This window comes from Zeus faber (assembly GCF_960531495.2).
Source record: "Zeus faber genome assembly, chromosome: 1".
NCBI classification, from domain to species: Eukaryota; Metazoa; Chordata; class Actinopteri; order Zeiformes; family Zeidae; genus Zeus; species Zeus faber.
The window spans coordinates 36,810,030-36,825,498 of NC_137193.1; the positions used below are offsets into that span (position 1 = coordinate 36,810,030).

General features: G+C 41.5%; 1 protein-coding gene across 2 annotated transcripts in view; it reads right to left on the bottom strand.

Moving 5' to 3' along the window:
* Window positions 1–15,469, bottom strand: part of fryl (furry homolog, like) — an 89,129-nt gene that overhangs the window by 13,557 nt on the left and 60,103 nt on the right. For both annotated transcript variants that reach the window (XM_080004391.1, XM_080004390.1), the window contains exons 52-53: window positions 14,285–14,452; window positions 7,668–8,014 (exon numbers count right to left, since the gene is read on the bottom strand). In XM_080004391.1, coding sequence (XP_079860517.1) covers window positions 7,668–8,014; window positions 14,285–14,452 — 515 coding nt within the window. The remainder of the gene's footprint in view (window positions 1–7,667; window positions 8,015–14,284; window positions 14,453–15,469) is intronic.

Genomic DNA, 15,469 nt, shown 5'->3' on the forward strand with positions numbered 1-15,469 from the left:
TAAAGGGTGTACTGGCATCATTATGCTATTATATTATTACACACACCTCAGTTATACTAGGGATGAGCACGATTAGTCGACCAGTTTATTAAACGTTGCTAGCCTCACTAGTCGGTTCAACTCATTAGGCACCATTATTATTTTATAAATGTACCATTTAAATTACATATTGACATAAATGGGCCCCATGGAAGATGGTTTTCCGACGTCTGCGTCCCGTCGGGAGCATTTCACACGGCCGTGGACTCTATTACTTGCTGCCCCTTCCCCATCCCAGTCCAGGATCATCGTCCGGGATCTCGCCACCAGCTTTACAGTGACCCTCTGCCCCAACCTCTCGCTACTTTGCGGGGCCGGGGACTCGCTGCGCCTTCCCCATCCACGGACGGGGATCATGGTCCCCTGGGGCTCGGGCGCACCATCAGCCCTCCTTCGCACCGTCCGCTGGGGCGGTGGAGCTTGAGCATGTGCGATAAACCTGAAACAGATTCCCTCGGTAGCTGCAAGCAAAGAGGAAAAAGCCCAGCACCGAATCCCCGCCCACACAGTCGGGTGTGGCAAATGTGGCGTAAGGAAGATCTATTTCCCGGTGTCAGTGTCCCCTATTAGGGACCCCTCGTCAGTTGCTTTTCCTGTGCTGTGACCGCCTCTGAGTTAGCTTGGAAGGGCTCAGGGCTCCACCTCAAACTCGCCGCTTCCCGGGGCTGTGGACTCGCTCTTGCCGCACCTTCCACAATCCAGGGCCCCCCAGGCTCGGGCGCATCGCTGACCCAGTCCGCTGGGGAGGTGGAGCTTGAATGCGTGCGATAGTCCCCGAAAGATGGTGAATTATGCCTTGGCAGCGGCATTTAAAATATGATTCGGTTATTACGGTTTCAAATGGCTCCTATAATAAACTTAATATTTTTCATAATATACGCAATATATTTTTTTATAATATACGCAACATTTTCTCTGACTTTTAGACTAGTCGACTAGTCTAAGTTGAAACTTCTCTAAATTTCAGGGAAATTAGTCGTAAGGAACAACCCTACTAGTCACATTTACACTTGTTTACACTACTACTTACACCTCAGTCATACTACACATAAACACACCACAGTCCTACAACACACCTCAGCGTTGACGGAGAAGGCAGGTGTAAACACAGACTGAATGAAGGTAAACAACCCCCCCCCCCAATGCAGCGCTCCTTGTTATGTTTCTATTTTGGGATCCATTTTGCTGCAGTGCTCTGGCACAGCAGCAACGCAGGGAGCTGTTAGCATGCTAGCATGACACAGAGGCAGATACTCACAGACCGAACAGTCTGACGAAGCAGACTGAGTAGAAATATCTGAAGCCTGCGCTGCCGAGCACCGCGGCTGACACGCTCTCCGTCCTCATCCTCTCTCTCTCCTTCTGTCTGTACTCTGCACTGGCACGATGCGCTCCCATCCCACACAGGACTGCAGGGATCTCCGTCTGAGCCCAATATTCACCCAAACCGACAAGCAATGCAGGACAGGCTGAAGAGGCTGATGCCGCTCCGTGCCGGCTTTCAGCAGCATCGTTACGGAATTAAGGCATCGGCCTATCGCAATCCATGATGTGCAGACTGAATTAATAATGAGGAAATGTGACCTACTTTTTCAGACTCGTGTCACATCTGAAAGATTTAACAGGGGTGCTGATGTTCCACGTGATGAACATAAGAGTCTTGAACACGGGATGCTGAATACATAATACATACAGCCAATATGATATTGACATGGTGCGAAATAATATCAGTCTCTGACTGTCTCTACCTCACAGAAACACAATTTTCAGTTGTAGAATCACTGAAGCTCTTTTAATTACTGCTATGGAAAACACTGCTGTTGTACAAGAAATAAGCAAAATGATTAATAGTTAAAATTCACCATTATCTCATTTACAAGATGATACCACCATGAGAGAATACAACTGTTTTGATCCTAGTTTCACTGTCATCTCCCCAACGAGAGGACAGACATTCAATGTGTATCGAATTGAGGGTCCTTGATATGAAAAAGGTTGATAATCACCGGTCTAAACTGTTGCACACAAGTAGAAACATCATGACAGTAAAGTTTCTCCAGGTTTTTGCAACACAAGCCTACACAACAACAATGGGAGCTCTCCAAAGATGTTGTCGTCTTTTCCTCAGCTGTAATTAAATTTGACTTCTAACAGGAGCATGCTCCACATTAAGTCTGTGTGCGTGAAACAACTCCACTAGTGATAGAAACGTAGACACTTAAATAATCAAACTATTTATTAAACAAGCAAACATATTTTTTGTTAGTAAACATGTGATTGACTAATTGACAATCGGATCTCAGTTTGAGAGGAATTTAACAGTAACATTATTTTTTTATATATTGACTTATCAAGCAGCGGTTTAGCAATCAAAGTCTGTGTTCATGTCCCTTTGGGAGTTCTTTACTTTTACCTCAGCCTTCCTGCCATTTTAATTTCCTGAATGAACCTTAAAAATGTCACTGGCAGCGTGATGACTTTATGTAAGTATATTTATGCACCTGGTTATTACATGCACTCACTTGTCGTTCACGACTGATTGGATTTATTAACGTCCAGTTATTTGCTAACAAACTGCACCATCCCCAATCAAATTCTAGTATATAGGAGTTCCTACTGTGATGCAATTTTTCCATAGATGCCATAGATGAATAACAGTCACTGTTCAGAAACCACAGAAGTGAGGTCATATTTGTTGGATTTGTTATAAATGTTGCTGGAAAATTCCATGCCATAGCCCAACACAACAAGTAAACAGGATTCTCTGTCTAAACTGTGCTGACAAGACAATTTTAGAGAAGTAAAAAGTAAAATTTATAATTTAATATAGCTGCATGGCAGCAATGGACCTGGTTCCCCAGAATGACAAGGAATGAACAAAAGAAGCTAAATTGTGCATGGTATAGGTGTTTTCAGACCAAACAGTTCTGGGGACTCCCTGAGGGGAACTAGGAAGGTCCGCCGAGAACTAGATACCTTCAAGGGCTGTTTTTGTGGTTGCATTTGCACCGCCAGTAGGGACGCTGAAGTGACGTGAAACAGTAGGGTTTCAGCATGAGTTCCGTGTTGTATTAGTCTGTAAACTTTAACTCGTTTCACCTTTTCAGGCCACCAAAATCGGTTTCTGAACAAATTCGAGACGAGAAATGAGAATCTTCACTCAATACCATAAAGGTAGTCTGTAATGGGGGCAAACAGTAAACTCTACGCCAAAGAGGCCCTCTTGATACAGGCTGTGTGTCAATTTTTTGTTGTGGACTGATGTCTTAATATTTTCTTAAAATATCAAGTTATCATCACGGCACTTGGTAAACATGTTTACCATAATTTTTCTGGCTGCTCTGACATATTTCAAGTGGAATTATTACTGTGTCATGATTTACAGCAAATCTTATGTTTTTGCCAATTTTTTTTAAATTGATTGCCTAATAATTTAGCCAATTATTGCCAATTATTTAGCAAATTATTGCTCAATTTCCCAATTGTTAACCAATCCAAGGTTTTTCAAAAATTCTAAATGGCAGAAATAAATTATAGGTGGACCTTATAGTCCCAATTGCAAAATTGTGCAGCTGCATATGTGAATCAAGTTTCACTTTGCGAGGACAAATGTGGCGGCAACATTGAGCCTTTGACTCCAATGTATGTTATAGGGCACGATATGGGCCAAGTGCCATTATTTGTGTCTAGGTTACGCATGGCCTGGACTACAGGTGTGCTGAAAAGGACAAAAGTTACCCAAGTATGGATGAGTTATTGGGAAAAATAAATAAATAAATAAATAAATAAATAATAGGAATTGTTGCTTCGCAGTGAAACCCTCATTAAAAATATAGCTGCAGGCAGCAATACACAGGGTCCAATTTAGTCGTGTTAAGTACGTATTATAGTTTTCTGGGTTCTCTGAAACGCAAAACAAGTTATGATTTTCAGGGTTTACTTTGAATGCCGCATCGGCTGCTCAGGTATGCGGTCTACACAACGCAACTCTCCGACAACGAACCTAGAGACGTAAAGTGGACTCCTATAATATCGGTTTATGATGTCACAAGTGTTTTCCAACAACACTGTTCCATTTAAACGGATAAAACGCTGCATTTCCCTCAATAGAGTTTTTTTTTTTACTTTTTAAACTTTGCTGACTAAAATAAAAGTGACACAATTCAGACCTGTCACCTTGGAGCTGCAAGCTAACTCTATGTGTGAGGACACAAACACAGAATATGTTTTCGACTGACTTGGGGGGTTAGTAAGGAATGAGTAAGGGGTGATATGAGGGGTCCAGCCCTGTGGGCTCCCAATAATAATAGTAATAATAATAATTATAGCTGCAGACAGCGAACCGTGGATTTATATAGCCTTGGTTCATGATGTAATGCCAATGTTGCTCAATTTCCGGTGAGTTTTTAAAGTTTTATCTATATTTCCTGCTACCTGATTCCTGTTGTTTGGGAAAAGAACTGGGAAACATTTTGCTTCATTGGTTTCATCTCCCAATAAAGGTAGAGGGTTGTTCCTTCTGCTGGTGCTATGGACAAAATGTCATCAAAGTGCTGTTCTAATACTTCCTCTACAATATCAAGTGCCTGGAAATATGTGTACATAAGATTCAAGATTTTTTATTTGTCAAAAACATTCCATATTGTTGTTTATCAGTTAATGTTTCATCAAAAATGTTCTTCTTCTGAACTTAAATCTGCAATTTCAATATTATCAATGCAAATTAGCAGATTCATTATTGTTGTTTGTGGCTTTTGGATCTTGAATTTTGGAAAGAGGATTATTCCATTCATTGTAAAATTGTACATCCTTATACCACTATTTGTGATTCAAAGATACGCCAATGCTGTTTTTATTTTAGCTGTATGAACATATTGATATTTAAAATGGCATTTGTAAGATAACTTACAATTAACTTCTCCAATTTGACATGAATAATAAGGTCATTATCATCAGATCTTGGAAATATATTTGTTACACTGGTGATATTTGAAGGCACACATGTGACTGGTCCATGACAGCATTCTGTCCACCTTTTGGTAACGCTAGAATTTTCATAAATGGAATATTTCTTGCAATTAAGTGTTGTTCCACTGAGTTAAAGCCCTTTATTTCTGGGGGAATAGGATCTAAAGTAAAGTCGTTTACAGTACTTTCCTCTGGAACTTCACCTAAAATAATTTTCCTGTGACATGTAAAACAAATTCGCAGTTGACCAGAAGGTTCAATTTAGAAAATACAACTAAATACAACGTCATGAGAAATGTTTGTGCATTTGTGGAAATATTATACATTACAAATTATGTTTATGTTATACAATTAATAGAGATTGAAGCAATTATTTTTCCTTTTTTTGGATATTCTTCTGTTGGACATTTAATGACTTGAGTAAAAAAAAAGCGAACAAGTTGTCGATGGTAAACTGCACAAACATATTCTGGACCAGTACTTATCTTGTGTCTAAATTGTTCGCTAACAAATGTAATTATATCCTTTTCTTTTTTCCCCTCGTCTCGTATTAATTGCATAATATTTCTTTCTTTGTTCTTTCCGACATGCCCAGCATTGTTCATTATATAATTTTTTTCCTTTTTTTATATTTTAGTCCATTTTTTGGTAATTCTGTTCAGTATTGTAGTTAACAACAGTGTAATGTTTTTATGTGTTTTAACTTTATTTATTGAAACCAAACCATGTCATTGTTATAACTTATCTTGTTGTGTGTAAGAACATGTGCAGTCTCAGTGATGGCAGGTCACGTTGGGTCTCGTGTGCGTCAATTATGACGTATTTACACAGGTTTATGAATTTACGGAGAGTTACGAAGGTAATCGAACTTGTGGAACTAGAGGCGACTTTTTTCCTCGAATTGCATTTTCAATAAGTTACGTTTCCATGAAATACGAAAAATGTTGTGGTATTTCTGTGAGTATTTACCATATGACGGCTTCTATTTTTCTGATGCCTCGCTGGGTCTGAACATATCAATCAGTCATACAGTCGAGTGCACTCAACCTGACGTGGTCACGAGTTTTTATAGACTACTGTTCATTGTATTTTTCATGAATCCGACAAAGTAATGGGGACCAAAGAGATAAAATATTAATCTAACAGCCCCGCAGATATCTACCATTTAAGACGGTACATGGAGACACACACCTAGTTTGTAATCTCCAACCACTACAGAGCACTACAGATGACTACACCACGCACCGCACAAATGAAATTTCCGAACCACAACCTGCACATTAATAGCAAACTGGATGTGTCACAAAGCATCTTATTCTAAAACTCATCTCGTTCCATTACCCTATCGAAAGTCTTTGAACGTTGGCGTGTCGGTGAAGCAGGAAAGTTCGGCTACTTTACCAATGTAACGTAACATTACTAATGATTGATTCTGAAATATTTCCCGTGTATACATTTTGTATTAACGCACTGATAATCATCCCCCAAAAATTGTCAAAATATTGATAATGAGGGATTTGTCAGAAAATATTGTGATATTTGATTTGTTCAATATCACCCAGACTTAATTGCATATTTCCTTCTGGTAGAACTGCTTTCATGCTATTGCAGGTTAAAAGAAAGTCAATTCAGATTTCAAGGACCAGTGTGTAAGATTTAGTGGCATCTAGTGGTACGGACTTGGCAGAAATGGAATATAATATTCATAGGTATGTTTTGATTCGTTTAATGAGTTACTAACCCTATAATCCCATGAAAACAAGAATAGTTGCTTTGGTAACCTAAAATGAGCCATTAACATCTACATGTAACAAATGGGGAGCAGGTACTCTTCCATGGAGCCCACTATCGCACCGCCATCTTTCTACAGTAGCCCAGAACGGACAAACTAAACACTGGCTCGAGAGGGCGTTTCGCGTTTTTCGCCAGTTTCCCAGCCTCCGGAGATTGTCCTACATGCTTGGAAGGATAGGGTGAGGGGAGGGGTATTAAGCTGGTTTAAATATGCAACCTCACCGCTGGATGCCACTAAATCTTATACACTGGTCCTTTAAGTGAAATTTTTTTCAACTTTATCAATTTGCTTCCAACATTCACTCCTATGAGTCATGTTGCTGAAGTGAATGAGTCAAGCAGAGCCTCTCTGCCCGGGTTGAAGTTGATTTGTGTGGCGGGACTGACTGTCCTCCAGCGGAACTTGGCCCACCTTGAGGGGCAATAAAGATGTAGAGGAGCCACCACGGCCTGCAGCCCCTCCTGGTGGGAGCTCTGCCAGGAGAGGACATTCTCATCAGGGCATCGGGGAAGCCACGCCAGGAAGTCAAGCCTCCAGAGTACCACTCTTTCAAGCATTAACTCCAACAACACCCAAATACAACCTCAGTTGATCAATGACAGGCAGCTCCTGTGGTTGCCAAGTTGGGAATGATGCATCAGCTGTTGGTTGCCAAGATTTTAAAAAACGGTTGGCAGATATATATATATATATAGACAAGATGGCTACAACATGGCTACAGCCTGTCCTATTGCATGCCTAAAACATAGCTGAACATGGTTACATGTCCCCAACATGATTACCAAATAACTAAAACATGGCTACCACATTGTTACAACCATGCTGTATGTCCCAGGTTACCTTCCAGTGTTGTGTGTTGACTGACCTGGACATGCCGGAGAAGTCGGCCTCCTCTTCCTCGCAGCGTTCGTCCAGCTCCTTCAGGGCCAGAGTCACATCATCCTCGCACACCGAGCCACAAGAGCTGTCTGGGCCCGCCGGCAGGACCAGAGGCAGCGCCGTGGAGGGCTCTTCCTCACACAGAGACCCCGGAGGGGTGTCTATGGCCGGAGGGGGAGGGGGTGCCGGGTCCAGCTCGTCCTGGGGGTCCTGGGTGTCCGGGAGGTCGCACAGCTCTGGGTGGTCCGATGGCAGGGGCGGTGCACTGCAGAACCCTGTGTCCTCACTCACGCTGCTGCTCAGCTCATCGGCTGCCGTCATACTAACAGCATCCTGAAAACACAGAGCCACAAATATAAAACTACATTTCCATTCTTCGAGACGACAATGGGTCGGCAGTTAACTGTAAGCTGCGCCTGATATGACATACAATTCTTTTTTTTTTTCCCATTATAAACATCCAACATGCATCTATGTGCAGATAATGCCTAAAATCAAGCCCTGGAAATATGTTTGTACATTCTCTCATATACCTGGGATGGTGACATGAAATAATTAATTATAACGATGGCTATAGCTCATGTTACACAATATTGAGATATCATTGGATCTGCTTATCAACTTCAACTCCTTTGTTAACACATCCAACTGTGAATAATCACATTAAATTATGGTGAAGTAGGATATCGAACAAAAAAATAAAAAATAAAAATAAAAAAATAAACTTTTATTTTGGGTCATCTACTCATTAATTTTGATGTATCACAGCATACACCGATCAGCCACAACATTAAAACCACTGACAGCGGTTAACAAGTGAATAACGTTACTCATCTCGTTCCAATGGCACCTGTCAAGGGGTGGGATGTATTAGGAAGCAAGTGAACAGTCTGTTTCTGAAGTTTTGTGTTGGAAGCAGGAAAATGGGCAAGCATCGGGCAGCGTATGGGCCGTGTAGCCGCAGAGCGGTCAGAGTGCCCATACTGATCCCTGTCCACCTACAATGGGCACGGGCGTCCAAACTGGACCATGGAGCAATGGAAGAAGGTGGCTTGGTCTGATGAATCACTTTTTCTTTTACATCATGTAGATGGCCGGGTGCATGTGTTGTTCACCTGGCGAAGAGATCACCAGGATGCACTATGGGAAGAAGGAAAGCTGGTGGAGGCAGTGTGATGCTCTGGGCAATGTTCTTTTGGGAAACCTTGGGTCCTGGCATTCATGTGGATGTTATTTGACATGTACCATGCTAACGCTATCTCCTGATGGCTGTGGCCTCTTTCAGCAGGAAAATGCATATTGCCACACTGCAAAAATTGTTCAGGAATAAGTCAATAATTGTTGACTTGGCCTCCAAATTCCCCAGATCTCAATCTGATCGAGCATCATCTGCGGGATGTGTTGAAACAACAAGCCTGATCCAGGCCCCACCTCGCAACTTCCAGGACTTAAAGGATCTGCTGCGTCTTGGTGCCAGATACCACAGAACACCACCAGAATGTCTTGTGGAGTCCATGACTCGACGGGTCAGAGCTGTTTTGACGGCACGAGGGGAACCTACACAATATAAGGCAGGTGGTTTTAATGTTGTGGCTGATTGGTGTATATATATACTAAAGATTATATATACGGCTAGCTCTACTTAGCCTCCTGTCGGGCCAATTTCTGATACGTCATTTGATGCATCCATACCAAAGTGATTTTATGTAAATATCTAACAATGCCTCATGCTCTCAGCAGCTCTTTCCAAATAGGTATTTATCCTCCAAGATCCTGCAAAAATAAATAAATAAATAGATAGATAGATAAATAAATAAATAAATAACTAACTAGATAGATAGATAGATAGATAAATAAATTGGAAGTCTGACACCAATCTATCCCTGGAAGGTAGATGAAGGTGTGACCTGAGCAACATGGCTGCTCTGACGCATCGATAATAAATTACTGATTTATGGCACTCATGTCACAAAAAATTCCCTTTATGGGTTGGCAGTTGCAAGCTTACCAAAGCTTGACCTCTCTGAATGAAACGAGAGACAAAGTTCTATGTGAAACAACTGAAGCACTCCGGACTGCAGCTTCACTGTATGACGTCTTTGGGAGAACCTCAGTATTTCTTTACCTAAACCTTAGTTTTCGATCATTGGGTCAATAGTCAATACGAGATCAATTACTTGGATTGACTCCCAGTGACAGAAAAGTAAGACTTAGGTTAAAAAAAAAAAGGTTTTCCCTTAAGTATGTTGAGACATGCTGGAGTAATCTCATCAGGTGAAGGAGCCACACTTATACAAAGCACGTACACTTCAGGGGGGTGGGGGTATTTAGGGTGAAGGCAAGCAGAGAGAGAGAGGGGGATGGGGAGAGAGAGGCTCTAATTGAAAGCTGTGCCTTAATATTATTATTTTTTTTATTACGCAGAATAATGCAGGGGAACCACTGAGCATGGTACTCTGCCACCGCGTCACCGAGGCTGCGGTGATATTGCAGAAAGCTTTTAGGAGCGATGCTGGACATCAGGAGCGGTGTGTGTGTGTGGGGATAGTATTGATGGTTTTATCTCAGTCTCATTACACTAAGAGCCTGATGGGCGAGATGTCCTTGAGCTGATATTGAGACCATGGCTGACGCTGCGCTCAGTGGACTGAAGGCTTTGTTACTGCAAGGGGGGGGGGGGGTCACCCTATGTGAACTTAGGGCCATCATGATCTGGAAATTTAACGATTAATTTCAAATTGTTAGGACAAGTATTTTTGTTTATTTTATGTCACAATCTTATACGCTTATAAAAGTGTAATAATATATGTCCTATTGCGGAAGAACTTGCTATTGAAACACTGGAATTGAAATTAATTGAATTAAGGTAGACTGTTAATTTGCCTCAACACAACTGATGGAAATGCAGCGAACACCTTATTAAAAAATTGAATTCATTATTTATTTTGCACATCTGCTTAAAAGTCTCGGGCGATTTTACAAAATGACCACGGTCAGCTCAAATAATTGCTATCAGGCGATTATGTAAGAATTGTTAGAGCCCCCAGGAGGGGGACACCGGAGGGGTTAAGTAGTGGCCCAGGCTCCAGACAGATGTTAAGTGTTAGAATGAATGAGAGAAGTGAGAGAAGCGGTAGACAGGTCGGCAGTTAGTTCATTAGAGGACGCACCGGGGCACCTTAATATGCAGAAACGTCAAGTAAAGAATAGAGATGTCCTGATCCTGAAAGTTTAATTGGGGAGTAATTGTCACACAAATCATTGCGATTAACAATTGAACTGTCTTGAACTTTTAATGATACAGTGGAATGCATGCCCCTCAGGTCAAAATGAATGTTAAATTGAATATCTGTGAACGGAAGCTGAATTGACCTCTAAACTGTATACACCAGTCAAACAAGACATCTTTCTTCAAAATTTAAAGCAGGATTATTTTTTATTTTAGTTGTTTACAGTTGCAAAATAATACTCAGAGAAAATGGTAGGTCCTTGGTAACAAACAGGTAACTAACAGCTTGCATCGCAATCGCTTCTTGTAGCAGTCTTCAAATCTTTCTTTTAGGGCTTCCCCCATTGTTTAGTGCAGAAACACTAAAAATATTCTTCAACCTCCTTGCATGTAGGGCATGTTTGAGATCTGCCCGCAGAGTTTCAATGATAGTCTGGGGAGTGTTATGGCCATACAGTCCCCAGATTGCATGGCCATAACCACAAGGGGCGCCTGCGCGAACGCTCATGTCGTTTACGCACATTTCAGTATTTTTTTCCGTTTTACATCGCTATGTCATGCGATGCACCCGTGGATATAAACATTTCCCTGAAAGATCAACTTTGGGACTGTTTATCTGCGGATCCAGAGTGGCCCGCAGAGATTTTATGCATCAACGCTAAGATTTTTTTAAGACATTTCACTGCATGTGTGTGAAAGTATGTATGTACAGTAAGTGACAAATAAACCTCTTGAATCTTGAAACGGACTGTTCCAGCTGCTGCAGTCTGGACAGCGCCTCCGCAGTCACACAGTGAGAACTGAGAGACTAAGACAGAGTTTCTTCTCGCAAGCCATAAGGACTGTCAATGTTGAACTCACCAGGGGCCCTCACTGAGACACACACATAGGCCCCACTACCTTACTGTACCGTATGTTGCATACTGTACTGCATTCTGTATTGTTACTGTGTCATACTGTTGTATAACTGTACTGTAGTATATGTCAACACACACTACCTCTCTTTATTCACATGCAACTTTACTGCACATATCAGTATATACATAGTCTATTTCTCTTGTTTCTATTTTGTATTTCCACTCAGTACATTACCTTTTTACTCTTATTTTATTCTATTTACTAACTGCATTAAGTTTTAGGAATCAGTTAGTTCAGTTAGTAGGTTAATTAGTTATCAATTGTGCCAGTTAGTACTTATTGTGCATAATCTCTGAGTGCGTTGCAATGACATTCCACTTCATATATGTATGCTCGAATGTATACAGTATGTATGTAATAAATAAACATCTTGAATTTTGATTTCAGAACCTTTTAGAACCGTCTTTCCTGGAGGTTCTTTATGGTTTCCGGCTTCAGGTCGCTGTCTTGCTGTCTTACACCAACCTCTCTTCACCTTCAGGGTCTGGACCCACTCTCCAACATCATCCTCTGGGATCTCTTAATATTTTATGGAATCCGTTCTTCCAATATTTCCTGTGGCCCCAGCTGCCGCACTACCACAAAGCATCATGCATCCTCCCTGCATGACAAATAAGGTGGCAAGGCACGGTGTTCTTCACAACAAACGCGTCACCCTTTCTGCTCTAGACATGCCTTCTTTTGTTGTGGCCCAAAAATATTCCTTTTTCGTTTTGTTAGTCCATAGCACATTCAGGCTTCAGACTTCTCAAAGGTTCTTCAGACTCTTCATTTAGTGTTGAGGTCTTAGGAAAGGCTTCCTATCCCATGGATGTAATTTTGGGTCACAGTCATTGTATTGTTTTCCTGTGTCCTACTGCTTTCTGAAGCTCTTTTGCAGTGATGTGTGGTTTCTTCTGAGCATTTCTCAAAAGATATTTTGTTTATCTGGAATCTTTCTCGGTCTTCTACACCTTGGCTTGACTTTGACTGTTCCATTTAGCTTCCATTTTCTGATGTTTCTGACAGTGGAGTGGAGAGTTTTTTGTAGCCTTCATCTTGTTGGTGAAAGTGAGTCTTTGTTAGTCCATGGTTATAAACTCCAGAAGATCAGCCACCCCAGTCCGACGGTTAAGAAGGATAGAGTGACCTGGAATTAGATTAACCTTACGTAGAAGCAAAAACCAGTAAATCCCCTCAATCTGGGCTTTAGGAATCAACTATTTAAAGCTATTTTTTAAGGGTAACAATAATTAATACAAAAGTTTCACTAAACTTTTGCACAGGAGATTTCCTTTTTTTGTAAGAAATTCAAATAAAAAGCAATCTTGCTTTACATTTTGAAGGAAGGTATCGTGTTTATACTTTATACGATTTAGAGGTCAGGTCAGCGTCTGTTCACGTGGATATTCATTGCAACATGCATTTTGACCCAGAGTGGCTCTGCCAATTTCAGAAGAGCCATTTATTGGTATTGAAGGTTGTAACAACCTTGCAATTCAGGTAAACAGTTAATTTTCCTGAAATCAACTGTTAGAAACGCATCTAACTCACACTTTATTTATTGCATACATTGGTTTAAAATGTATCTTAAATTTGGATGTAAGCAAGTGATTGTGAAACCAAATATTTTACAAAAAGATTGTGATCTGCTTAAATAATTGCAATCAGGCAATTATGTAATCATTTTGACAGTTCTAATTGAAGGAGGACGCTGCGAGACCGGAATAAATTGACAAAGCGATTTTAACGGATTAATACTCACATGTGAGCGTGTTGAGGAAAGCAGCCGGCATCCGAGTGTTAAACAGGAGGTTAGTGGGGAATGCTCATGGGAGGGGGCAGTTACAGCTGACCTGAGAGGAGCTTCCCCACCACAATCTCATCCCCAAATCAAACAAGTGCACCCCGCGAAAAGCCAGCGACAAAATAGAGGGAAGAACAACATGAGCCACACCCAGAGCAGAGAGAGGAAGGAGGAAAGACAGAAGGAGAGAGAAAATGGGCCGCCATGTTATGAACAGAGGGCAGACAGGAAGCCAGACAGACCAGGGTCCGACTCTAACCTTTAGAAGCGGTTGCCAAGTTGACAACCGTGAATCAGCTGTTGGTTGCCAAGACTGACAAATTTGTTTCTGAAATGTAATCATTTCATAACAGAGTGATAATGATCCTATATAATTATAATCCATAGTTTAATATAAAGTTATGTATAAGAGAACAAGTGAAAAGAAGTGGTTGACACCAGGGCAACCAAACCACACAAGATGGTTGACAATGGCCCAAATTTGATTGCCCGGGGCAACTGGGCAACCGAAAATGTCAATGTCAAATGTCAATGACACAGACAGACAGACAGACAACTATGGCACCACTCTCCTTGCAGGCTGAAGGTTGAAATGTAAAAGAACAGCGAGCAGGTTACGTTAGAAAGCACCCAAGCTCCACAGCTTATCAATACCCCCGATTTGTCGCACCTCAGGCAGCTGGCTGCTGGCGCTGTCTGAGTGGGCTGCCTCCAGGGCAGGGCTGTCCGGCCGCGGCAGGGGGAGGTGGGGGGGTAGGACGCAGGATGAGTCGACGGAGCGTTGTAGCGAGTCCACGTGGTTGGATGTGGCGTCGTCCGTCGCAGAGTCACTGTTGAGCTGCGAAGCAGAGAGAGGATGAAGACGCCGTCAGGAAGAAACACCCCTCTGAAGGATCTTGATCCAGAGTATTTCTTCTGAACAAACCTCCACACTTTCTAACCCAGATAGATTAGATGAAGATATATGGATTTGATGAGGATGAATAGATTGATATATATATATAGATATACTTTCTAACCTTCCCTGCGTGAGTTTGTCTGAGGCCCTGTCCACACTAATACGGATATTTTTCTAAACAAGCATTTTCCTCTAAGTTTTGTTCTTTCCACACGCAAACAGCATTATAGGTCACTAAAACTGAGATTTTTTAAAACACATTCTAGATTTTTTAAAACTCATGTTCTGTGTATCTGTGTGAACATCTGAAACACACCTTTTGGGGAAACGATGACGTCACACCTCAACAGGCATGCCCATTGTTGCTTTGTATAATGAGTGTGCGCCTGAGACAACACCAACAAAAATGGTGGATATATACTGGGTTGTTTACGTTTAGTTACACTGCTAAGTCTAATTACAAGTCTACAACTTAACATTGCTGCAGCTGCACCACCTCACTGGCAACGCATAGGCATCTGCTGCGGCCAATATTACTTGGTCCACAAAATCCATAGTTTAAAATCCACCAGAAATCACGGGTTTGGATCAAGCCCGGTCGAAGCAGCAGATGGTGGAAAAATTTCTAGACTGTTTGAGATTTGTAGTTTTTTTTGCATTCTTGTGTGTACAGAGATATTTTGTAAAACAAAGGTTGTGTCGACAGATTTGTATTTTATTTTTTAAACGGAGGGGGGAAATACGCATTTAGAAAAACATCCGTATTAGTACAGACAGGGCATAATTCCAATTTAAAAAAACGTACAATTGTAGCACTCTGCTGATGGTTTTTATTGGAAGATAAATAGAGAGACATATAGACAGTGAAAGACAGACAGATAACTGATGGACTGAGCGGTAGTCACTTTGGATAAAAGCATCTTCAAAATGACAGCATGGAGGAAAGGCAGAGACAGC